This window comes from Lactuca serriola, chromosome 1 (genome assembly GCF_051521515.1).
Source record: "Lactuca serriola cultivar US96UC23 chromosome 1, Lser_US96UC23_V15, whole genome shotgun sequence".
Taxonomy (NCBI): Eukaryota; Viridiplantae; Streptophyta; class Magnoliopsida; order Asterales; family Asteraceae; genus Lactuca; species Lactuca serriola.
In genome coordinates this window covers 105119682-105147112 of record NC_136408.1, presented here as the reverse complement: position 1 = coordinate 105147112, position 27431 = coordinate 105119682, and the positions used below count along the sequence as shown (strand labels likewise).

At 32.5% G+C, this 27431-nt stretch overlaps 2 protein-coding genes and 1 pseudogene across 2 annotated transcripts; all 3 read right to left on the bottom strand.

The window, feature by feature from the left end:
- Window positions 1–4621: 4621 nt before the first annotated feature.
- Window positions 4622–6675, bottom strand: LOC145059855 (F-box/FBD/LRR-repeat protein At1g13570-like). Its single transcript, XM_079007629.1, has 4 exons — window positions 6672–6675; window positions 5235–6067; window positions 5008–5175; window positions 4622–4912 (listed from the first exon to the last, which is right to left on the bottom strand). The coding sequence occupies exons 1-4, from the start codon at window positions 6673–6675 to the stop codon at window positions 4622–4624; spliced, it is 1296 nt and encodes a 431-aa protein (XP_078863755.1).
- Window positions 6676–14379: 7704 nt separating this feature from the next.
- Window positions 14380–16228, bottom strand: LOC145059851 (uncharacterized). The gene is made up of 3 exons (XM_079007627.1): window positions 15675–16228; window positions 15444–15585; window positions 14380–15123 (listed from the first exon to the last, which is right to left on the bottom strand). The coding sequence occupies exons 1-3, from the start codon at window positions 16226–16228 to the stop codon at window positions 14380–14382; spliced, it is 1440 nt and encodes a 479-aa protein (XP_078863753.1).
- Window positions 16229–20431: 4203 nt separating this feature from the next.
- Window positions 20432–26884, bottom strand: LOC145059845 (uncharacterized; annotated as a pseudogene).
- Between the last annotated feature and the right edge of the window lie 547 nt (window positions 26885–27431).

Genomic DNA, 27431 nt, shown 5'->3' with positions numbered 1-27431 from the left:
GAATATTTGAAATTGTTAAAGCTTATTTTTAATATTTTTTTTGGAGTGGTTATTATAATATATATATATATATATATATATATATATATATATATATATATATATATATATATATATATATATATATATATATATATATATATATATATATATATATACACACGTGAAAGTTGTCTATTTAGGCAGTTTTGCATGCATTGAGAAATCGAGTGTGAAACTGAAACAAAACAGTTAGCTCTACTTAAATTACATATATAACCTTATAGCATATACGTAATGTTTAATAAGTAAAAGAAAATAAGAATGATGTGTAAAATTGTAATTGGTTCTTTGCATTTTCACAAGATATATACATTTTCGCATGAACCTTCCTCTATATATATACTAGGTTACAACCCGTGGAAACTATGGGTACAAATTTTATAAAATTTTATTAAACTAATAAAACATAAGTTTTGTTTAAACTTTTATATTGATTATTTAAAATTAATATATAATTTTATTTGAATATCTATAGGTGATGTGATGTAGATGGTATAATGTAGCATGATTTTATAAAAACTAAAATAATCAAATTAATGAAATCAAAAAGTAAAATAGCATTGTACTTTGAAAGTGCATTGTTATTTACGACCATATAAAAAAAACATTTACGCAATTATCAATTACCCTTGTTTTACTACAAGCACTAAAAAATATGTTTAATTATAAATAGTTGTTTTTTAATAGAAAGGACAAAAAATCTCCTAAAAACATCTGTGAGACGAAATTTCAAAAAAATTGGGTATTGTAAATAAGCCATAAAGTAAACTGTCAAAGGAATTGTAATATGAGGGAATCGAATAGCATATTTTTCAAGAGAGGAAGTAACAAAAAAAAAGTGATTATTTTTATTCTTGAAGATATGAGGTTTAAAGTTATTGGTTTTAAGAATGGTTACATGTGATTTGATTATGAAGTAAAGAGGAAGTGGGGAATTCATGTTGATAAGATTAATGATGATGTTTAGCTGAAATTTTAATAAGATAAATTGAATGTGGTTAGTTTGGGATTTAAATACTTGAAAGAAAGTCTGGTCTAAAATATGGGATAGTCTAGGAAATAAAAGAAAAGGTGGCAATATGGTATTTTGGTTGTTAGTAGTGCTAATAAAAACTTCTATTGTAATGATACTTTGTTAGTGATCTGTAAAATGAAAATTCGAAAGTGCAGTGTGGAAAATGGATATTTTTTTGAAGGGCATGATGGTCTTTTATTAAAAAAAATGAAAGTTCAAAAGAAAAAGGAGGTTTGCGGTGAGATGTACAGTAAAGCAAAAGGGCTAAATGATTGGTTAAAATGATTTACTTTATTTGCTTATTTTAGCATCATCCTTTTTATTAATAACATCATACTTCCAGTTTCTATTGTTAAGGCTGACAAACTTACCATTTACAGCAAAAGAATTAAATATATAAATACAGTTTATAACATTAAATGAACTTTCATTTTGGTGCTCCTGGTGTTCCTTCAACCCATCTCCTCAACCTATAATTTTCATAAGATGAAAAATAAGACTTTGAACACTAAAATTTTCATTCAAGAACACAAGCACTCAACTAAATTTGGCATCCAAGAACACAAGTACAATCTACATACTCAAATCTGGCATCCAAGAACACTATGTTAATCTACACTAAAATTAACCTTCTCCCGGTGCATTTATTTGTGTATTATAGTGGCCAGACTTTCTTTTCTTTCTTATATATAATTGTTTCTGAAATAAGAAGATAATAAAGAATAATCACAGTTATTTGTAATATGTATATGAAAAAAAAAGGAATCACAAAATAAAATAACTTACAACCAAGTGCTTCAATCCAATGGCAACCTTCCCACCCGAATTAATTACAGCCAACTACAAACTAACTCAAAACCCATAAACTTGTCAGAATCCTCTTTTCCTGACGAATAATTGGTGATTCTCTCTTTTAATTTCTATAAATATTGGATTTTGTAGTTAAGATTCATCTCTGATGAGTATAAATTGAAATTAGATGAATTATAGATAAGGAGTGAGAAGAAGGAAGGAAACCTGCTCATATGCCGCTGAAAATCTTTGCCTATCAAATAAAATGTAACACATTTATAAAAGAAATTGGGTTTTTAAGCTTAATCAATACCGATCCAATGCTGAGAGATTCCGTTGTTGAAAATCACAAAGGAAATTCACTCTTGACGAAAAGTAGTTGGAGGTTTATGAATAAAGAGAGGGGAATGGTTAAAGAGAATTCAAATTAAGAAATACTGATTTGGTTACTGATTGATCGGCTTCTTGGTATTATGAAAGAAGAGAATTCAAATTTTGAAAGCCCTAAAATTACGATTTTTGAAACGTAACAATAGAAGAGGAACAAAAGTTTCTAAATGAGATTTTTGAAATAGGGCACACCCTGAATATTAGTGTAAACATTGAAAATGGTATCAATCTTGCCTTTCTTTTTCTTCTTCCTCCAAATTCGAACCAAACATATTAACATAGGATTCTAGGTTTTCGTTTATCAACATCCAATATTTCCAAATCCGATCCTGGATATCAAAATTGTGGTTGTTGATATATCATAATCAAAAACTAATTGTAAGGGTCTTTTTATCAAGATAAACAAATCGTACCAAGGAAGTAGAACAAATGTTGTTGACATGACGATCTAACTGAAGAAAACAAACCACGTCCTTCATTTTCTTCCTCAAGTATAGAATTCATTTTCTCCCTCAAGCCCAGAAATAGTAGACAATTATGCAAGAATCACAAATGTAAAAAGGAAATTAATCTTCCAAACACCCAAAACCAAAACCCATGGTTAAATCATCCAACAGAAGATGCGTTAGCGGAAGATGAGCTGTGATTTCTGAAGAAAAGTAGATGAGAATCGAAGGTTTATTTAAAAATTAAATAGTATCTAGTTTCCAAAATCAAGAATGTCAAATTGACGGAAATAGAGGCGTGATTTATTTTAGTTTTAAAGAATAAACGGATGAGTAAACAACGTTTAGGGGTTTTAAAAGCTGAAGGGTAAATTAGGTATTTTACTTTGAAATTTTGATAGATGGAGAAGATGCCATGTAAGATAAATGGTTTGTTTTATTAGAGTAGAGGATATATATATATATATATATATATATATATATATATATATATATATATATATATATATATATATATATATATATATTATAAAATTAAATTAATATGGTAAAGAAATAAATAAGAACATAAAATAAAACTAGTTGTGAGGGGTGGATTTAAGAAATTGACTAAAAGCGGGACAAAAACTAATACTATATTTTTATAACAAATATTAAGTCTTAATGATGGTATAGATAAATCAAATATCCTCCAACTTTTTCTTCCTTTTATATTCCTACACACTTATAATTTATATGAGGCGACAATAGTCAATGTTAGTGTCTAAAGAATTTGAGTAGTTTCGTTAGAATCTCCCGCATTTTCATTATTATGCCTCAAAATCCATGTCATGTCCATCAACCCATAAGCACATAAGGTTAACAACTTCTCCGTAAAAAAGGTCATATGACTAGCACCAATGTTTTAAAAAGGTTTTTTTAGTTGAACCAGTCTTTTGAACGGTTACCGGTTCGATAGCCGGTACAACCGGTTCTATTGTCAGTCTACATATAGTAGTGATGTGTGTCAACCTTCGAGTTGTGTACACTACGGGTAACGTGATTGATCGATCAATCCATTCAATTTGTTTTGGAAATGGACTGTGTTTTTAAAAGGTTAGGTGAAATCCAATTATACAAGTCTAATAAACCGGTTGAAATGGACTGGTTCAATCTGGTTTTTTAGCAAACCATCCGGTTTAATCCAATTTAGAAATTGGCATAACTTAATCACTGTTGAACCGCCCTCATCCCATGTTCCTGTTCCAACCAGCCAAAACCGGTTTTTAAAACAGACTAGCACTTGGATCTTCACGAAAGCGCTAGGACTATATAGAGATGAACTTTTTGGTCTATGGAGCACTTGTTTCTTACTATATATAACTTTTAATATCGCAGTTTTTTTTTACTTAATCTTATTTCTAAACAAATTTAATAAACAAACTTTGTTGGATTGTAATAGCTGTTTGTTATATCTTAAATGTAAGAAGACGAAAAGCTAGGGCCTTGTAGCCATGTCAACCTAACTTGACCGAGGTCTTTGTGGAAATAAGAAAATCGCAAGGGTAGCAAAGCAAATAGGTTACACATATAGGTGGGTGTGTAAAGGGGAGATTTTATATAAATCTCACATTTTACTTGGTTGAAGTCTTGATTTCGGTTGTAGGTATCTATCTATCAACATTTTCGTAACTCGTTTATCATCTGCTTTTACATTGTAGTTAATCCTGTGATTTAAATAAAATAGTAATAATAATAATAAACAAGTTGTTTTTTAATGTGAAACTGTGAAAGTTTATAGTAGGCGAATTGTACATATTTTGTGAAAAGACCAACAAAATACTAGTTTACAAGAAAGAGCGAATTGTATGTATTATGTTAATGTAAATACAAAAATTTCATCATACTTGGTAGTTCTAACAATCAGTAGTGTGTTTGAACATTCTTACATACTTGATTATCGCTTGGGATTCAAGTAGAACATTTTCGCTTTAGGTGAGATTCGAGGGTACTGCATAACATCCTTAGCAATGTCAAGTATTTTTTTAGCATCAAGAGCTCCACTAGGTGTGATAGTAAACTTGTCGAGAGAAGGGGAATGGGTAAGAAGAAGCTTTATGAAAAGCAGTTCTGGTTTTGATCCTTCTAAATATGCTATCTCTACAGTTTGCAATCGGTTCAATGTACAATCCAAACAATTTGGGGATTCCAAATGATTTGAAGCTGGACCCACATCAACTCGAGGAACCTAGAAATACACAAAATGCAACCACAATTTACCATCTAATTCTTGTATCATATAACCCAAAAAGTTGTAGTTTTATCATTCGTTCTTTACTTTACCATTGCCATGAATATACACAATGTTTCAAGATTTGGTGAGTTCCGCAGCAAACAAAGAACACTACGAAGTTGATGCAAATCAGCAAGTTGATAATGCAACAACGCCAGACGCTTTAAACTATAAATTGCATGTGGAAGCAATTTTGGAATTTTTTCTGCAATCAAACACTGTGAGATGAAAGTTAGTTTTTTTAAAAAAGAGCAAAGGTTACGCATAAAATGTTTACCTTAAGAAAATGACTGTCGACATAAAAGTGTTCAATTCTAGGCAAGTTACTCAACATTGTGGCCAAATTCATTTTTTCAACTCCTACAAAATCTTGTATGGGTTTCTTGAGAGCAATCCCAGCCACAAATAGGCATGGACTGTCAAACAACTGGAGCAACATGGCATCAGGACAAGCAGCCACAGTCAAAATCCGCAGTTTTGTAGCCTTAATGTTGAAACTGTAAACATTTTTACACATATGCAGGGTCAACTTCTTAAGCTGTGGTAGTTTGATCTTAGTTCCACACAATCTAGAACCAAAATCAATATCCTTCAGAAGAAGTTCTTCAAGGTTGAGAAATCCTTCAAACTCAAGTGGTGGATTGAAGCGACACTTCTGAAGTTCTAACTTTGTCAATTCTGGACAAGAAAACAAATAAGAAGGAAGTTCATAATTGCGATTTAAATTAGTTATAATGAGTTCCCTAACATTGTTTCTTGATAGGAGTAGCATGAATTGATCGACTTCTTGGAAGTTATCAAGAAAAATATTTGGTATATGGAGATGAAATTTCGAGATAGGACCCTTGTGAAGGATCAAGACTTTGTTTATGATCCTTATAACCCCGTTATGATCAAAAGCTCTATTGTTTGCGAATTTTTTGGAGAAGTGCTCATCAAAAGCTAGTGTACTCATTGTGGTCCATTTGTGCCTCCACTTTTTTGATATAATGCTTGTCCTTACAGCATCTTCAATCGGGAGGCTCTCTAAGATTGAGTCTATCAAGTGTTCCGGTAAGTTACTGATCCTATCTTCCTCACCACAACCGACAACCCTCCATTTATTTCTATCTGTTATTAGATTCACAAAAAAAAAGGCAAAGTTATATCAATAGAAAATAAAATCCAATAAGAAACATTGGGCAACTTGACCTTTCTAATACTCTTCCTATTGTCAATGACACTTTTAGGTGTGGTAGCATAGCTCATGAGAAAGAAACTATCTCATTGAATACTTATGATTTGATGGTTGTAAGTTTTTTTTAAGGATATGTGGCACACAAATTACATTTTGTAACCCTAAAAGATAATAATCCAAGTGTCTTTAACATCATAATGGTTTAAAACATGGAATATCGAAGGGAAATCTGTGGGGAAGCCTGCATGGATTCGGAAGCTATGAACAAGCTTGAAGTTGTATCAATGGCTTCCCCTGACAAAACCAAATCTAAAAACTATTCAATTATCTTGCGAATGTCATGTAATAAATCTTCTGGAAATCGGTTTCCTTATTTTTTTTTTACTGTGGATACGTAATGATTGATAATGACTACCCAAAAACATAGTTTACGTTTCCAATTGGAAGGAGCAAAAGAGATCCTGAATAGCATATTTCAAACGAAACACACGACTTTCGAAGAATAAAAATATGGAGGCTTATGAAATAGAAACTTACCCATCTTACAATCGGACGAACAAATAGTATATCTGTCGGGGTAAACTGTCTATCAATTTGGGAATTAGGGTTTACTGCTCAATCAGATAAAGGACTAACACTATAAAACAATTATGTTCACACTGTAACGATTTAATAGAGGAAATAAAAACGATTTAAATTAATAAAGGAAGAAAAAGAAGAAGAAAAAGAAGAAGGAACATAAGGAAATAAAAGATATTCTATTTGTTTTAATTTTTTAAATCGATGAATCGGACAAAAAGGAAATTAAAGTTTAAAGTTTAAACAGTGGGGAACGGTTGTTTAATTGGTTGAAATGAAATACAACATTGTTGTTTATATTTATTTCTAGTGAAATTAATTAAATACATATTCTATTATTTTATATTGTATTTTATTAAAAGAGACTTTTATTCTAATATTTTAGGTTAGTTTACAGTTTAATCAGAAATTAAGTTTTGTTTACAACAAAAGTCAAATTACCTGCTAAGACTTCGAAATAAGCTTTCGTGTTTGGTAATATCTTGTCTTTTTTTTTTTATTACCTGATCCAAATTTTGGGTTTTTTTTGAAGATTATGTTATTTTTTTTTTTTACCAATTATCCTTAAACTAATGTATATTTTTTTGAAGATTATGTTTTCGTTGTCACTCAATTTGAAACTTTTTCATGTATCTTTTCTAAACTTTCACTGATTGTAACATTGCGGATTTTGATTAAATTTTCAATTGTTTTCGAAGTCTTCGTTTATGACTCGTGTGTGAAACCAAAAGTTTTCATAAAAACATAAATAAGCATACTTCATAATATTTTACCATCAATAAGGTGATTTATTTTGGTCTTTAAGTCTTGGAATCAACTCGTGCTGGAGTAGAGAATCAGGAGCATGAAGGGTTGGCCACATCTGTCTGCCATGTTTTTATTACTTAGTTATGTCTGAATTTATTCAAGTGTTGTTTGTAATAGAATTTGATACATAATATACATATTTTCCTCATATTTGTTCATCATATGGATAGTATGTTGCAAACATCATAGAGTTAATATATTGTTATGGTTTGGATCTACACGTGCTCTTAATCAATTACACCGAATATGATTGCTCAAATCAATTTATTACAAAGGGATAATGGAATATGATATAAATTGGGCAATATGAAAATGCAAGTTAAATGTTATTCGGATCATATTTTTCATTGCATTTTGTGTGAATGTATATGAGTTTTGACCCTACGAGTCCAAATAATCGATATCAAGTATCGAACAATATCATATTAATTAGATTTTTGGGTTAGCTTTCACATGCCAGAGTTAACTTATAAGGCTAGAAAACTGTGAAGAATTTACCAACAAGTTTAAATACTAAGTATGGGTAAAAAATAACATAATTTTTGGAAAAGCCCCAAATTTTGATCAATTAATAAAATAAGACGAGATACTGGCTAAATCTATGAAACCGGCCACGAAAGGTTATTCCAAAATTTTAACCAATAATTTGTCTTTTTGTAAACAAAAATTAATTTAGTATAAACCGTAAACTGACTTGAAATATTATGATTTTATTAGAGATTTTCCTTTATTAAAATACTAATGACTTTTTTAATTTACGGCCTCATTTGTCTTTATTTTTTGATTCTATACCTTGAATATATATATATATATATATATATATATATATATATATATATATATATATATATATATATATATATATATATATACATCCGGACCCAAATACATTACTACAAAGGGACTTCTATTTTGAAAATTATGATCTGAATTATTAACTTTTTTTTTTGTTTTGTAAATTAGATATGAACTTTTTTATAAAGTAACGTGTAATTAAAATGATGAATATATTTTCGGCTTCAAAATCCATTTTATATTGTTAGAAAATGTACTTTTCAATGAAAACTTTTAATCATTGATTATTCTGGGCCTAATATATTTTCATTTCTTTACATGATAAATAATTTTTAAATAGGTTGGCTTTATACGTGCAAAAAACACTAATCCACGAGTATAAATGCAAAAATAATAAATAGCGGGTAGCTAAGATCTTAAAATTAAAATATGAACCTTTAGTTTTATATGTATATAAGCTTTTTCTCTTTGGTTTTTTTAGAAAGCTAAATTCTTAAACCTATGAAGGGGCTATTTGATATTTTTTTGATGTCTGCTTGTCAAAGGTTTAACTTGGTCTACTATTTGATTGAATCTACATGTTATTAAAATCATCGTAATTGATTGTGCTGAATGATAAAAATTATTATTTTATCTTTTTATTCTGTTTAAAACTCAAACAATACAAATTCAACTTTTTATCAAATAAGTATCAATTAGTGATAAACTCAAACAATACAAATTCAACTTTTTATCAAATAAGTATCAATTAATATCACTGATGTGTTGATTACTTATTATTAAAATGAATCATAACAACACCATGTCAGTTAGAAAATATAATAAACTTTTGCAAATCTCAATTCAAATGAGGGTAAATAGCACAAAAGTCATAAAGTTTACATAAAACTCGATTTTGACATTGCGTTATATTTTGTCTCAAATTGGATACTTAATTTTCAGTTTGTTACAACTCCGACCAATTCACCAGTCAACCTGGTTGCCAACTGATGTGGCATGATGATATGTAGTTTTCATGACATGACATTCTGACATTGAATGCTAACGTATAAAAATTGAAAAATATTACACAAAAATATTTTGTTTCCACTTTTTTTCTATTTTTACACAGTTTTATTTATTTATTTCAATTTTGACATTCCATTTTTTTTGTTCCAAATCCAACATTATTTTTTTCCCGAAATTGTTCAATGACAACCATTCTCCATTTGAAACTGTATAAATACTTTTTTTTTTTTAATTTTTTATTTTTTTTTTTACATTTGAAACCGTATAAATACAGTTTTTCCATTTAAAAAGTCATTTTTGCATAAATACAAGGTTTTTTTTTACATCCACACCATAATGTCCCGATTGAAAAGTTTGAGCTAGCCAATCAACAATTCTCTGTTTAAATTTCAAGAAACATGTTAGACCTTTGGTCATTAAGAATTTATTTGTAACATAGGACGGGATCCTAACCTTGACATCTCCTCTTAAATGGCTATCTCCTGAGGTTGAAAGTACGTCAAAAACACTGTCACTAACCCGGAGTACACAAAGATGGATCTAAGTTTTCAATGGCACAAGGATAAAAGTACTTCTGCAATCACAATTAGATGACAAAGGGAACCTTACCAAGCACATTCCACCACCAAGATCAAACACTAGAACTTTTTCATTGTGGTATTTTTTTCTCAAAACCATAAGCTAATGAAGCATTTGGGTCATTGATAATGAGAAGAACTTCAATACCTGCGATTCGGCCAACATCTTTGGTTGTTGGCACTCTTACTACTTCTTTCGTGACTTTATCACTTCAAAAATTTCGATGCACATTACACAAGCTTCCTCAGCACCTAAAGCCAAAAAAGTGAAGCGACAATTAGTTCTTTTTTTGCTTAAAACAAGCTCACGAATCCATGATTGGCTGTAAGAAAAGATGAATTCCATTAAAATAAACGACTGATGAAGATCGGTCAATGAAGATGAATTGAAATGGGTACCTGTGCAAAAATTTCTTCAGGAACGACTTGTTTCCTGAAAACAGGGCAATCTAAGTTGACTTTTCCATTATCGTCTCTGATAACCTAATAAGAAACTTGCTTTGATTCTTCATCGACTTCAATCATTTTCCTTAGAGAAAAACATGTTCTCCAGACTCACCACCTCCTGCAGTTCGCAATCTGACCAACTAACCACTCTTATGTATCTGAGCGCGGCTGAGTAGGTGAACGCAGGCTTCGACGTCAATTTGGTCGATTGTGTTTCCAGTGCTCAAGTGATTGTGGTAAGAGAACAGACTAATGTCGATTCACCAAGAGTATTGTGGTCAACTTAATTTTTTTTATAATTAAAATGATTTAAATAACAAATAATGAGTATAAAAATGTTTAAAAAAAATAGGATTTTAGCAAATATGATATTTCCGACGCTTATAAACAGTATATATCAAACGTTCCTACGCATTTCCTATGGAATAATTGGTAGTAAATCCGTAGGAACAAGGCGTTACCTACAGATTTCCTACAAAAAACAGGTTGTAGGGAAAACCCTTGTGGGTAATTTTTTCCTACAAATTAGCTACAAACGTTCCTACGCATTTCCTACAGAATATTTTGTTACAAATTTTAACTACGGAATACCTACGGAACACGTTAACTACGGAGTACTTACAGATTACCTACGGGTTATTTAGCTACGAAACTCCTACAAAATACATACATATTATTTTCCTACGGAATACCTACGAAATGATTTTCCTACAGAATACCTACCAACTCCTTTACCTACGGATTACCTACCAACTGATTTTCCTACAGAATACCTACCAACTACTTTACCTACAGATTATCTACCATCATTTTTTCCTACGAAATACCTACATATTTTATTGGATTTTATTTCCTACCGAATACCTACTGAATATTTATTTCCTACAAATTTTCTATGAATTTTTTTACCAGTTTTTATTGCTATATTAAATTTATAATTCCGACAGATTTATAATTTAAAAAATATCCAAATTTTCTGCTAAAAAAACCAAATAAATAATTAAAATAATAGTCAAATACCATTACATTCATTACCATTAAAATAGTCACTAACATGCCATTCATACATTCAAATACTCAAAATACCATTACAAAAACTAAGAACTAGTCAATAACATAACATTAATTGAGTGTTCTAAAACAAAACTAAGAACTACTTGGTGGATTATCGGACAGATTAATTTATTTCATAAAGGCCACCAATTGTCGTTGCACTTGCAATTCCATTTCATTTCGCATTTGTTGCATTTGCAAATTCATTTCACTTTGTTTTTCTTCCATGGCTTGTTCCATGTTTGACATTTTTTGTCGCAACTCATTTACCTAAATATAGCAAGACAAACACATGTAGTTAGTAAATGTAATTCAACTTTAAACCATGATAGCAATGTACTTTACTTTTAATTCAATATAAAAACACACTATTGCTAATAAAAATGTACATTGTTTTTAACATCTATAATAATAACTTTTTATATGCATAATAATAACATACTATATTTTTATCCATTATACCATTGTACTTTACATTTCCAATCCATAATATCAATATATTTAAATTATTATTAATAACAACAATTTACTTTACCAAATATCAATAATAACAACATACTATAACTTTCACCTATTATAGCATTATGTTTTACCTAATTTAATAATAGCAACAAAGTATTATTTTCAACCATAATAACAATGCACTTTACCTAATATTAATAATGACAACATATTTCAATTTTCACCCGTAACAACAATGTACCTTACCAATATGAACATATATTTTTCAGCCATATTAAGTACCTCTTTACTTGATTTTTTTTCTCTATAATATATTATGTAAATAATAGTACCTCCTGTTGTGACTTTGCAAAGTCAGCAAAAGATGAAGTTAACTCATAAGAATATGCATCCGTCATCAGAAAGTGAAGATCCGAGTATCCTGCCCCATAGATAGGACCTTTTTGTTTCCCGCCTTTCCTAAGCAATTGTGTTTGGGTCCACAATTCAGGATCATTCACATTATGTTGAGTCGGATCATCACCATATTTTTGAGGTAGGGCTGTGTTATATAATTCCTACAACATACCAAAAGAAAGTTTTTGTTATTGTACTAAAGAGTAAAAACTAATATTAGTAAATATATAAAAAGATAGAGACAACTTACGATCGCCACTCTAGATGTCTCATTCACAAAATCCACTTGCGCCTCTTTATCTCCCCCAAAATATATTTTCTTTGATTCGGCGGTAAGATGTGTTTTATAATAAAGATCAATGAATGAGGGGTCTTCACCCGTCAACTGTTTCTATATAAACGACACAATATAATTGATATAATTAGTGTTGAAAGAAAAATGGATCACTAAAATCTATAATTAGGATTATTTACCAATTTAAGACGGTGCTCCTCAAATCCAATGCTACCACCCGTATGTCTGGCTAAACATCTATATGTATTTCAGCAGGATTGTAATTTGCAAGAATCTCAAAGTTATCATTAATCTCTGCGATAACGTGGCCAACTTTTCTTGCAGAATTTACCGATGCTTCCTTAGTATCCCTCATTCTACCCCTGTAGCGATCTTTCAGTGTATTCTCAAACCCTTCACGAATTAACCCTTCTTCATTTGGATCCCACCGGTATTGAGTCTGTAAAAAATAAAAAGTAAAAGTTTAAAATGCAAAATAACAGTGAATGAGAAATAGATAATAAAAATAAATAATTGATATATTACCCTAAAACGCTCAAACATTTGAGTGACAACTTCCTTTAGAAATTTTTTATAAGTAATCCAAGGTTCATTTATAGACTGCCAAAATATCTTTACGATCGCCCGATGAATACTTTGTCTCCCACACCTACAATATTGAAATAACCATATAAGGATAATTATAACCTTAAAAATAGTAAATTTATAATAATTAAAAAAAGACTTACTTGTACCCCTTTCGTGTGATAACTGGCCTATGAGAGCCATTCGAATCTGCATCATTTGATCCACCATGTGTACCCGAATAATGGGGCGTCTAAACCATTGGTGATTCAGGCTCATGCCCATGCTCAGGCTCATTTTCATGCTCAGGCCCATTATAGAAAAAATCACTAGCAGGGTCTTCATTGTTGCATGTCATCTCATAACCATATGCAATACCATTCCCAATATTCTGTACCACCCCTGTATCTGCTATAGCATCAGTCAAGCCCATGTGGGTATTTACGTCACCCATGTTACTACTCCCTGAGAATCCTGACCTTTCCGTCCTAACTAAAGTGCGTGAAAGGCCACCCGACAAAGGGATGCGTGGAAGGCCATTAGGGCCGGGCGATGACCTCGCTCCCGATACAAAACCACCGTGTGGAAGGCCACTAGGATCAAGCAAAGGTGATGAACCGGATCCTGGTACAGAACCACCTATAAGAGGGATGCGTGGAAGGCCACTAGAATCAGGTAAAGGTGATGACTTGGCTCCTGGTACAGAACCACCTGTGAAATGGATGCGTGGAAGGCCACTAGGATCAGGCAAAGGTGATGACCTGGCTCCTGGTACTGAACCACATATAAGAGGGATGCGTGGAAGGCCACTAGGATCAGGTAAAGGTGATGACTTGGCTCCTGGTACAGAACCACCTGTGAGATGGATGCGTGGAAGGCCACTAGGATCAGGCAAAGGTGATGACCTGGCTCCTGGTACTGAACCACTTGTAAGAGGGATGCGTGGAAGGCCACTAGGATCAGGCAAAGGTGATGACCTGGCTCCTGGTACAAAACCACCTGTAAGAGGGATGTGTTGAAGGCCACTACGGTTAGGCAAAGACGATGACCTACCACCCGATGAAGGACGAACCGGAAAAAAGTTACATGCTAGGCCTTTATCCAACATGCTTCGTTTATATAACAAAAATAGTCAAATATGTTAGATGATAATAAAAAATAACAAATAGACTAGTATCTACATACCATATTATAAATTAAAAGTAAAACAAGATAACAAATATATTAAAGTGTATATACCATATAACATAAAACAAACTTCCTAACATTCGTCCTCATCTGGATAGTAGTCAAAATAAAATGGTTCGTCTCTATCATCTTCATCTGTATCATCTTCTTGGTTTTCCGCTTCAGAACCCTCACTCTCATCGGAAGATATTTGCTCAAAGTTAGTTCTATTTGAGGCTAGGCTCAAACGTTCACTAACATTTACTTCATTCGGTAACTCAAACCGTTCATCAAGATGAAAGACTCCATTTGCTTCAGTACTTCCATCAAGCGCAACTTCCGTTTCAGCTTTGGTGACTTCATATACCCCTCTTGGTTTTGTCTTGACAACTGCCCAAAGATCTTTTAATTCATCTGTCACCGCAGGATATGGTGTATAAAATACGTGTTCCGCTTGTGATGCCAAACAAAAAGGATCATTAGTTTCAATATGAGACGTAGGTTTAACATCAACCAATTTATTCTTATTAACTACTACACCACGGATATTATCAAACCAAGTGCATTTGAATAGCACAACAGTCGAGCGCCCAATGTCATAATAGTCAATCTCTAGGATCTCATCCAATAAGCCGTAGTAGTCTGACTCTTCGCCATTATATATCTCCCCCCTCACGCATAGTCCATAGTTATTTGTTGCACGTCCTTTACCATATTCTTGTGTGTGGAACTTATAACCATTTATAAAGTAGCCGTTATAAGACCGAGCATTGTTCAAGGGTCCATTTGCTAAAGGTTCTAAATGTTTAGCACTTCCATCAGTTGAGTCCCCCGTTACCTACATTAAAGAGCATATATGCAAAATGTTTCTTGAAAAAAAAATACAAAACTTAACAAGTATGATTGAATTGGTTTTACTTACTTTGTATTTAAACCATTCTGCAAAGTATTTATCTCTAAGTACTGAAATTGGTTCATTTTGATATGATGCTTGGGCTGCTCGATCAAATTATGTGATGAAAGGGGCAACTTCTACACAGTTTAGTAGGATGTAAGTGTGTGCTTTGTGAAGTTCTTCATGTTTCAAGGGTCTTTTCTTTCCACCCTTTTCATATAATCTTCTTGATGGAAAGGCAAATACGCTTAATATATCTCCACTTGAAGAGTTGTCATGTTGTCAACCGTGGGGGCAAAATATAAAGAACAATAGGTAGCGATTTCATTCACTAGATGTTCATTGACGATTGAACCTTCAACCCTTGCTTTGTTCCGAATTCTTCTTTTTATTATGCCCAACTTTCTATATTTAGAAATTATCAAGAACGTGTTATGAATACTAAAAAGAACGTGTAAAAGTTTAATACTTAATATTACAAACAAAATGATTACCTCTCGTATTGATAGATCCATCTGTATTGCACCGGACCACCAAGAATTGCTTCATCAGCTAAATGTATGATTAGGTGTTCCATGGAATCAAAGAAACTAGGAGGGAATATTTTCTCCAACTTGCAGATGGTTTGAGCAATACTGCGTTTCATGTTGTACAAGTCCTCCATATGCAATGTTTTTGAGCATAATACTCGAAAAAACATGCATAACTCTGTTATGGCCTCATATACCATATTTGGAACAAACCCTCTAATAGCAAGTGGAAACAAACGTTGCATAAAGACGTGACAGTCATGGCTCTTGAAACCGTAAAAACTACCATTTTTGATGTTCACACAATTCCCTATATTCGATGCATATCCGTCTGGAAATTTCAACTTTTTCAGCCAAGCACAAATTTTTTTAACATCGACCCTCTCTAAAGTGTAGTCTCCTTTCTTGATCCAAGCCTTCCCTTTTTTGTCCCGGACGGGGTTTAGAAGAGGCCGGTCACATAGCATCTCAAGATCTTGTCTTGCACTCAATTTATCTTTAGATTTCGGGGTGTCCATACTTGTATGAAACATATTTTCAAACACATTCTTCTCGATATGCATCAGATCAAGGTTATGTCGGATCAATAAATGACGCCAATAGGGAAGCTCCCAAAAATGCTCCTCTTTACCCAATTATGTGTCACTCCAAAACCATCCGGCTTTATATAATTTGGATGATACGAAGTCCCTTCATAAACAGTGTTAAAATGTTTGACTGTCTGCCAAATTTCTTCTCCGGTTGGGTACGAAATATCTACTTCGCTCTTCGATGTCTTGTTTTTCTTAAAATTAATCTTATCTTTTTTGAAAGTGTGGCCTTTGCGTAAGTATTTTCTATGACAGTCAAACCAACAATGTTTATTTCCCCTTTGAAGCCAGAATGATTCTGATTGATCCAAACAATATGGGCAAGCTAACTTACCATGTGTGCTCCATCCGGACAACATTGCATAAGCAGGGAAATCACTAACTGTCCACATCAATATAGCTCTCATCTGGAAATTTTCCCTTCGATGAGCATCATAAGTTTCAATGCCATCTATGAACAACATCTTTAACTCGTGCACTAAAGGTTGTAGGAAAACATCCAAATTTTGACCAGGATTCTTCGGCTCAGGAATGATCAAAGGAAGCAATATGTATTGATGTTTTAAGGCCAACCAAGGAGGTAGGTTGTATATTGTGATAAACACTGGCCAACATGAATACGAACTCCCATTTGAATTATTTGGACTAAACCCATCGGTACATAACCCAAGTCGGATATTACGTGTCTCTTGTGCAAAATCAGGAAAAACTTCATCAAAATGACTCCAAGCTCGACCTTCACTAGGATGTATCATCTTTTCATGATCTATCGGATGATCTGAGTGCCAAGTCAAATGTTGAGCCGTCTTCTTCGAATAGAACAACCTTTGAAGTCTATATCTAACAGGCATGTAAGTCATGAACAAATTAGGAACCTTGTTGCCCTTTTCCATGTATCTACTTTCATTACATACTGCACAACGATCCAGATTAGCATGATGTCCATAGAATAACATGCAATGGTTTATACACACATGAATCCATTGTGAAGGCAGTTGTAATGGCTTCAACATTTTCTTGGTATCGTAAAAGTTGTTAGGAAGCTTCTCACCTATAGGTAGACTGTCTTTGATTATAGGAATTAATCTATCAAATGAAGAGTCTGATACATTGCACTCCGATTTCTAGTTCAACAATCTGGTGGTGGTGGAGAGTGTGGAAGCTTTTTTAGACCCGTCCCATAAAGGCTCGCTAACTTGGTTCAATATTTTATAGAAAGTTTGGGCTGATTGATTTGGGTTTTATTGTGCTTGTTGACAATAAGGAGCATGTTGATAGTAAGGAGCCTCATGTTGATGCATGCTTTCGATAATTATCTGCTCATATCTACGATAATCACCCACACCTTCATCATTGTCTTGAGCCGTTTCAGAGATTGAACATTGACCAATTTCTTGTGTTGGATATAATTCCCCATGTGTATACCAAAACATATAATCTTCCATGAATCCATTTTGGCATAGATGCAATTCAACTAAATTTCTTGTCTTGTAATAACGATTTTTGCATTTCTTACACGGGCATCTAATTTCAAAAACCTCCACCCCTTCCGCAATACTATGTTGGATGTTTGTTGCGTTCGTTTAAGCAAAGTCCAAAAAATAATTGACATAATGTCGAAATTCAGTATTGAAAGCCCCATTCATAGTGAGTCTCATTGTGTACATCCATTCTCTATTTGATGTCATTTCTATCTGTAAACAACATTTAATCTATCATTCTACTTGATTAAACCCTAAACAAATGAACATAGCAATGTACTTTACACTAAACAAATAAACATGTCATTGTAGCATAACCTAAACAAATAAGCATAGCAATACATGAAACACTAATCAAATATGTTGATGCAATAAATGAAACTATTTAAAACTAACCGATTAACAATTTAAAACTAATAAATAACAATTAAATGGGAAAATAATATTTTGTGTTTGCCTCTAAGTTTCCATATAATTTTTTAAACACTTTTTTGTTGTTTGCTTTAATGATATTGTGCTTGCAAAACTTTTGATCATTTGATTTAAGCTAATTTTAAGTATAATGCTAATGATAGTATTTAAAGGCACTGTAAGTAGAAGTTGTGAAGTCTAACTATCTAGGAACCATAGAAGTTGTATAAGCGCTTGCAAAACTTTTTCACAACAGCATATTATGTTATAAAGGAGCTGTTTTCTATGTATTATTCAGCTTGGTTCAAAATTCTCTTAAACCATTGACGGGTTTTTTTTTTTTTTTTTTTTTTTTTTTCTTTTTCATTTCTTGACAAGTCAACCATGGGTAAAAAGAATCATTTAAAATAATATATAAATTATCATAACTGAAACAATTGCAAAATACAATTAGAAATAATTAGTAGAGAGAATTATGTGATAATTGGTGGGTGGAATTAAGCCCCATAATACATCTGTTTATACCAGAAAAACAATACGTAAATCATATTAAGAGGTCAAAATACTACTTAAGCTAAAAGTACTCTAATGGTATATTACTTTATAGTTTATTATTATTTACTTAAGCTAATGGTATATTACTTTATGGTTTATTATTATATACCCATATGGCCATACACCACTTGGTGAAAGACTGTAAGTGTTCACCCTGCCTTGTACTACTCATGTGCAAATAACACAGAGACACAAAATTCGTAGCAGATTAAAAGCTAAAACACCCAAAAGAAATAAAAAGTCAAATAATCTTACAATAAGTGAGCTACATGTTTTGAACTAGAAAAATAGAAGTTTTAGGTCAAACCTCCTTGCAATATCTTGATGCAGCAGTATTTTACTGTTTAGTCTTGATCAAAATAAACCAACATTTACAATATACACGATATGCAACCTTAATTGAAGATATATACAACACACACAACTTATTTAACATAGAATTTATCAAAATTAAGATTAACATTACATGTTATACATAAACTAGATTTCTGAAAATTTGAAGTCTTGTGAATGTGTGAGCAAATGAAAGTGAAATACATACCCGGGGTGTCGCAGAAGGTGGTATGGTGCAGCAACGGTGGTGGAACGGGGCAACGCCGACGGATATGTGATGCAGTGGAGCGGGAAATTGACGGATCAGAAATCGCCCGTGTAAGATAGGGTTTTGTTGGGGTAGGTTTGATCAATGAGTGCTGGACATCAGTAAAGTGGGAATTGGGTTTTTAGGAGGCGTAGCAAATTTGTAGGCATAAATGTGGCGTAGGTATTTTGTAGGTATCTACAAATTGGAAAACTGAAGTATTATAATTAAATATCATTTAAAAATTATCTATATAAATATCCTATATTAATATAGTATCTACGGTTTTATTTCAAAGGTATAAGTGCTACGTTTTTTTTTAAATATAATTAATATAATATATAAATATCCTATTTAAGCAACATATGCAGGATTTTCAGTGGATTTCTCATTGACAGTGAGGGTTGCGACAGGGGCATAGATGAACCACCTACATGAGAGATGAGATTTTGATAAGTTAGAACAGGAATCATTTGGTATTTCTAGAGTAAATAGTTTGAGGAGCAAAGCTTTATAAGTATAAAGTGAGCAAGGGAGTGAGGAAGACAGTTATCAGTGGAGGAGGTAGACATGGCTGTGGAGGAGGAGGGAGAAAATGGAAGGAAGGAAAGAGGCCGATATGCTCTAATACCATAAAACTCTTTAGAAAAGAGTATTCTGTGCATTTCAATGAAAAATATACATACAAAGCACAAATATATAGGGAAGACAAAGTACACGAAAAGGCAAAATAACACCCAATAATAAACACAGGAACTTGGAAAGACACATAACATCTCTGTTTTGAATGAGGTAAAGTAATAATTATAAAGAAGAAGGTATAAAGAAAAATCATTGTTCCCTTCTTCATGCACAAAACTATTTACAAGTATTAACACACACCATATAGAAGCAAAAATTAACTATGAGTAGGTTCGCACTCAATTATAAAGAAGAAACTATAAAGAGAAATAATCTGTCTTACTTGCCATTTTTATCAAAATCATCCCAAAGCAAACAAGACAAGAGGAACAAAAAGAAATAAAAGATAACCTAAATATACTTATAATGACGAAATTATAGAGCTAAATTGCAATGTAGTTGAACATTCTTAGGGAAATACGGCTAGGGATCCAAGTAGAATAGTTTTGCCTTTGTTGACGCTCGAGGGAATTGCATAACATCCTTCGCAATGTCATGTATTTTTTTAGCATCAAGATCTCCATTTGGTGTGATGGTAAACTTGTTGAGAGAAGGGGAATGAGCAAGAAGAAGCTTTATAAAAAGAAGTTCCGGTTTTGATCCTCTTAAATGTCTCATCTCAACAACTTGCAACTGATCTAATGTACAATCCAAGCAGTTTGGGGATTCCAAACGATTTGAAGCTGGTCCCACATCAATATGATGCTCCTGAAACAACATAAAAACGCAACAGCACTTTACCATCCAAATCTTGTTTTATATATAATATGATTTTAACACTCTTCACTTTACCATAAGGTGTGTAACAGTGAGTTTTTCCAGCTTCGGTGAGTTTCGAAGCAAGCAAAGAGCAACATCAAGTTGATCCAAATCATCAACTTGAAAACGGATCAACCACATATGCTTTAAACGACTAATCGCACGTGGAAGCAATTTAGGAATCTTTTCTACAACCAAAGACTGTGAGATGAAAATTAGATTTAACTTACCTAGAAAACATTAGTATTATTTACATAAGAGTACGAAATGTATAACCCTTTATGCAAACAACAATTGGGGAAGAGAAAAGGTTAAGAATAAAAAAGTTTACCATAATAAAATTACTGTCGGTATAAATGTATCGAAGTCTGGGCAAGTTACTCAACATTGTGGCCAAATTCATTTTTTCAACTCCTACAAAATCCTGTGTGTAATCCTGTGAAGAAATGAAAACTGAAATAAGACATGGACTGTCCAATAACCCGAGCAACAAGGCATCAGGACAAGCAATGACAGTCAACTTCCGCAGTTTTGTAGCCTTAATGTTAAATTTGTAAACATTTTTGCAACTAAAAAGGAACAACTTCTTAAGCTTTGGTAGGTTGATCTTATTTCCACAGCTAGTCCCAAAATCAACATCCTCCAAATTGAGTTCTTTAAGATTGAGAAATCCGTTAAACTCAAGTGGCGGCTTATAGATACAGTTTCGCAGTTCCAACTTTGTCAAATCCAGACAAGAAAACACATAAGAAGGTAGTTCATAATGTTGATTTGAATAGGTAAGGACTAGTTCAGTGACACCGTTTCTTGATAAGAATGACATCCATTGACCAATTGCTTGCAAGCTATCATGAAATATATATGATATATGGAGATGAAATTTCAAGATAGGACCATTGTGAAGGAACAAGACTTTGTTTATGATACCTATAAACCTATTACGACCAAAATCTCCATTGCTTGCAAATTTATTAGAGAAATTTTTATCAAAAACCAGCACCCTCATTGTGGTCCATCTGTACCTCCATTTTTTTGATATAATGCTTGTCCTTACAACATCTTCAATCGGGAGCCTCTCTATGATTGAGTCTATCAAGTGTTCTGGCAAGTTACTGAGATTATCTTCCTCACCACAACTGACAACAGTCCTTTTATTTCTATCTGTTATTAGATTCACAAAAGAGACCAAGTTATATAAATATAAAAAGAAATCTAATAACAATCATGGAGCAATTTGACATGTCAAATACGCTTCTTAATATCCTTTCATTATCAATGAAACTTTTTGGTGTGGTAGCATACTAGCATAGCTTGTGCGAAACAAAATGTCTCGTTCACAATACTTATGATTTAACGGTCATGAGCATTTTTAAAGAAAAGTGACTCACATGTCACATACCTAAGTTATTTCAAAGCAATTGGAATGAATAAGAGACATGGACTAAGTTTTACTTACATTTACCCATAATAGAAACATAATACATCTTGTTACATACAATAACAATGCAAAACCTGAAATTTGTATAATGTACTCTGTTTTTGTTCATATTAGCAATGTACTTATATTTATACAGATATCACATAAATGCATTTACAATCCCTTACCGATAATAACAATGCACTTGCATATTTTTATTGATGATAACATTATGCAACATGAAACTTGTAATCTTGTAAGCATTTTCCAAGTTTCAGGTTATACATATTGCTCTTTGTTGGTAAATAAATGGAAATATAAGTACTTTTCTATTAGGGGTGGATAATGAAGTATATTTCCCACATTGGTATCGGGAGTAAGGTCCATTGGAAATTTCGACACTTTTGTGATTGTTCAATGGCATCTAATATTACCTTTTTTTATTATTAGTTTTTCTCACAAAAAGTATGATATTTGAGTACAGAGGTTCTTATGTTGGTGCCTTCCAAGGAGGGAGTTAATACATAAAATTAGCACAATCGAGTAGTATAGGTCTTTGACTCTTTGCTATTTCTTTTTGAAACGACGGTCTTTGCTAATTAATTCATTTTTATGTGCATTTAGGTAGTGTTTGGTGCATAGGACTGGACTGAACAGTATTGAACTCGATAGAACTAGTCAAATTATCTATGAAGCATTTGCTATCACTAGGACGGGACATAACATGAGATTAAAAAGACCGGATTGTCTCCGAGACATATATATATATATATATATATATATATATATATATATATATATATATATATATATATATATATATATATATGTAAGCAATTGTAGAAATTCATAAGATAAAAAGACGAATGTATGTAGGAGGTTAGAATTTGATAATAACTAAAGTGTTTCAGTTTCAAGAGGCCATTAGAGGGTGTCTGGATGGTTGTTTAATGAAGGCAAAGAGATGAGAAAAGAATGTTGGGGTATTTTTGTAACTATGTTTTGTTCCACCTTTTTGGATGGGATTAAAATCTAATAAGATAGTTTCATTTGACTTGGTCAACAACTACTTTTGTTCTTGTCCCATCCATGCCAAACGTTATCGATAAAGCCTTGTTATGTATAGTATTATGTTTAGTCTCATGTACAAATCTCTGCCTTAAGTACTTAAGTACTTATCTACTTATTTATCCTCAAACTTAATACCTTATAGTTACATCAGTTCTACAGGTAAAACCTAACTTATAGAAACTCAAACTAATGAAATTGTATGACCATATAACATATGGAAAACCACTCCCTTGCAAAATTAGGCACTATCCAGTTAACTTTCCAACAAACTACATCTTCAGAAAATTGGTTTACTGATTTATGTTTTTAAACGGGAATGTGAAAGTTGACAAAGAAATTCTAAAAACAGAGTTTATGTATTCAACTTGAATGAACAAAAGAGATCATAAACAACAGAATTCAAACAAAATTTAGAAAATAAATGGAGGTTTACGTATTAGAAACTTACTCATCACTTGAAGATACCCTTCACTCAGAGCGACCAAGTAGTTTATCTTCGTGTTAAAATCTCAAAATTCTGAGATGAAATTGAAACGACGATTGGAGCGATCATCCACGTTTTATATGTAACGAAAAGGTTTTTGGAGCTATAATTTACTGCATATCGATTTCTAGATTAAACCACTCCCTAAATTAAATATGAGATTTTCTAGCATGCCCTAATCGCATACATAAAAAGCATTAATTGAACTATTAATTATAAGGAATATTACTATAATTAAAAGTGAAATTCATTAATTATAGAAAATATTCTTCATAATTAATGCATTTCATATTTAATTATGGTAATATTTCCCATAATTAATAGTTTTTAAGTGTCCTTTTAGAGCACATGTCAGAAGATCCTCAAAGTCAATTGTTTCATATGGTGTGCAATTCAAAACAAGATAGCTTCGATGGTGGGTCTTAGAGCTAGAGGTATGATTACCCAAACTATCACTTGTGGCGCATGTATCAATGAAGAAGAGGATGCTGATCTCATTTTGGTAAAAGGTCCGTTTGCCAAAGTTGTGAGAAGTACTTGGTTTTGCTTCAAACTGGGGGAGAAGTCCGAAGATAAAAGACCGGTTTCCCTCCATATGTTATGGTCTTTTCTGGCATCTATGAAATTATCATAATGACCGGATGTTTAGACAGGTGTTTTTTAAGCCATCGTTAGACAGGTGTTTTTTAAGCCATCGTATGGTGAAGAGCGAATCAAATCAACATTATTTTTGTGGGTTAAATGTAGACGTAATGGTGGACCCTATTCATGGGATGAGTCATGAATGGTCATCATCTCTATTTTGTATCTGATACTTTTTGTGCTCTGTATTTTGTTACTCTCTTTTTCCCCTCGATAGTTACTTACTAATCGCGAATGTCTTTTCAATGATATTTTCCGTTTTCTAAAAAAAAATGTTAGAAAATCCCATTAAATATAGACAAATTTGCGTAAAGGTCCATGTACTTTATAAAAGTCATAGCTTCATTTATTATTATTATTATTATTATTATTATTATTATTATTATTATTTTAAAAAGTGGATGGTTTCTGTAGTTTCAACTTTCAATTATTTGCGTGGATGATAGTTATGTAATTATGTAAACGTGTTAAAGATCTAAACACAACATGCTAAATTTGGATTGGGTTCAAGTTGAATTGACGGATTATGTCACTTTTTGTCATCTCTAAATGTGATTTTTAAAAGTAAGTTACAACTCTTTAAAAAAAAAAAAAATCATTTTTCTATAAACTATAAAGAAGTGAAATAGGTTTTCGTTTTTGCCAATAAATTCTAGAAACACAATACAAGATTTCACATTCAACAAATGCAAGTGTACCTACTTTAAAATATCATAAAAAATAAACATAACATTAATTCTATTCCTATCATCCGCAAATCAATACCACTTTAAACTACATGCAAGGTAGACGTGCAAACAACAAAGGCCATTGCCATTTGCAATGCTGAAATCAGCATGTTGCCTAAAGGAGTAATATAGTGATCCAAAGTATAAAGCAACAGAATTCATACTTAGCATTTATCAAAATCGCCAAGGGGAATAAAAACAAAAGAAAGATAAGGATGTAAGTATAAAGCTACATTGCAATATAGCTGAACATTCCTCATTACAGAATTACAGATCGGGATTCAAGTAGAACATTTTTGCTTTTGTTGAGGCTCGAGGGAACTGCATAATATCCATCGTAATGTCAAGTCGTTTTTGAATATCAGAAGCTTCACTTGGTCTAAGGTTAAACTTCTGAAGAGAAGGGGAATGAGCAAGAAGAAGCTTTATACAAAGCAATTCTGGTTTTGATCCTTCTAAATATCTTATCTCAACAGTTTGCAATCGATCCAATGTACAGTCCAAACAGTTTGGGGATTCCAAATAATTTGAAGCAGGTCCCACATCCACTCGAGGCTCTCCTGAAACAACACAACAATGCAACCGAAGTTTAGCTCCCAAGTCTTGCATTATATAAGTAAAATAATTATATAATTTTAGCACTTGTTACTTTACCATTTCCAAGGGCATCCCCAGTGTCTTTAGATTTGGTGACTTCTGAAGCAAACAAAGAGCACCATTAAGTTGATCCACGTCACCATGTTGAAATTTTCGGAACCACAAACGCTTTAAACTATTAACCGGATGCGGAAACCACTTTGGAATATTTTCTGCAGTAAAAATCTATGAGGTGAAAGTTAGATTTTAACTTGCCTAAACTACATGAAAAATATATCTTTTGTGCAAATTCCTTTTGAAAATTATACCTTAAGAAACTGAGCATCGACGAAAAAACATTTAATTCTGGTCGTGTTACTTAACATTGTGGTCAACATGGCATCAGGACAAGCAATGACAGTCAAATTTTGCAGTTTTGTAAGCTTAATATTGAAATTGTAAACGTTTGTGCACTTATGAAGGGACAACTGCTTAAGTTGTGGTAGGTTGATCTTAGCTCCACACAAGTTAGCCCCAAAGTCAATACGTCGGAGAAAAAGATCTTTAAGATTTAGAAATCCTTCAAAATTAAGTGGTGGTTTAAAGAAACAGTTTTTCAGTTTCAACTTTTTCAATTCTAGACAAAGAAACACATACGAAGGAAGTTCATAACATAGATTGAAGTGGTAAGATTGAGCTCCTTGACTCCGTTTCTTGATAAGAGTAGCATCCATTGATCGACTTCTTGGAAGCTATCAAGAGAAATGTCTGGTATATGGAGATGAGATGAAATTTCAAGATACGACCCTTGTGAAGGGTCAAAACTTGGTTTATGATCCTTATAAACCCATTACGACCAAAAGCTTCGTTTTATGCAAATCTGTTTAACTGTTTATCAAAAACCAGCGCCTGTGTTCAGTCAATATGTACCTCAAGTTTTTAGATATAATGCTTCTCCTTATAAACCCATTATGACCAAAAGCTTTGTTTTTTGCCATCTTTTTTGAGAAGTGGTTATTAAAAACCAGTGCCTTCATTTCGGTCCATCTGTACCTCCATATTTTTGATATAATGCTTGTTTTTACAGCATCTTGAACAGGGACCCGCTCTAAGACTGAGGCTATCAAGTGATCTGGCAAGTTACTGATTCTGTCTTCTCCAACACAAGCTACAGACCTCCTTTTATATTTTCCTGTCATTAGATTGAGAAACAAAAATGGGACTTGGTTATTTCAAGGAAAATTGAAAGCTTAAGCAATAAGAAACACTAAACAACTTGACATTTCTAATACTCTTCTTAATATCCTTTTAATATCAGTGGAGGTTTGGGAGTGGTAACATTACTCATTATAAATAAACACTTTTATTTGCAATAGACAAAACTATAAAATTGGTCCCTGAGGTATTCAAAAAACTTTGGATAGGGTCCAAAACGTTTTTAACTTGCATGGAAGGTCCAAAATCAAGAATTTCCTTTGGTTTTAGTCCCTGGAGGACTTGAAAAGACTGTTTTGCCCTTTCCATTTCATTTTTTGTATTTTTTTTATTTTCTTTTATAATTTATTAATTAAAAATTAAAAATGAAGGAATTGGGTCCACACCCACCTCTCTCTCTCTCTCTCTCTCTCTCTCTCTCTCTCTCTCTCTCTCTCTCTCTCTCTCTCTCTCTCTCTCTCTCTCTCTCTCTCTCTCTCTCTCTCTCTCTCTCTCTCTCTCTCTCTCTCTCTCTCTCTCTCTCTCTCTCTC

Bases quoted from the DNA above. Each gene is read 5' to 3' on its own strand.
- LOC145059855 (XM_079007629.1), bottom strand. The intron at 5,176-5,234 runs GTAAACATTTTA...TTCATCTCACAG, and splicing joins TCGACAGTCATTTTCTTAAG to TGTTTGATTGCAGAAAAAAT. The intron at 4,913-5,007 runs GTAAAGTAAAGA...GTGTATTTCTAG, and splicing joins TGTGTATATTCATGGCAATG to GTTCCTCGAGTTGATGTGGG.
- LOC145059851 (XM_079007627.1), bottom strand. From the start codon at position 16,228: ATGGACACCCCGAAATCTAAAGATAAATTGAGTGCAAGACAAGATCTT. The intron at 15,586-15,674 runs GTAATCATTTTG...TTCTAAATATAG, and splicing joins TGGATCTATCAATACGAGAG to AAAGTTGGGCATAATAAAAA. The intron at 15,124-15,443 runs GTGGAGATATAT...TCTTTAATGTAG, and splicing joins ACAACATGACAACTCTTCAA to GTAACGGGGGACTCAACTGA.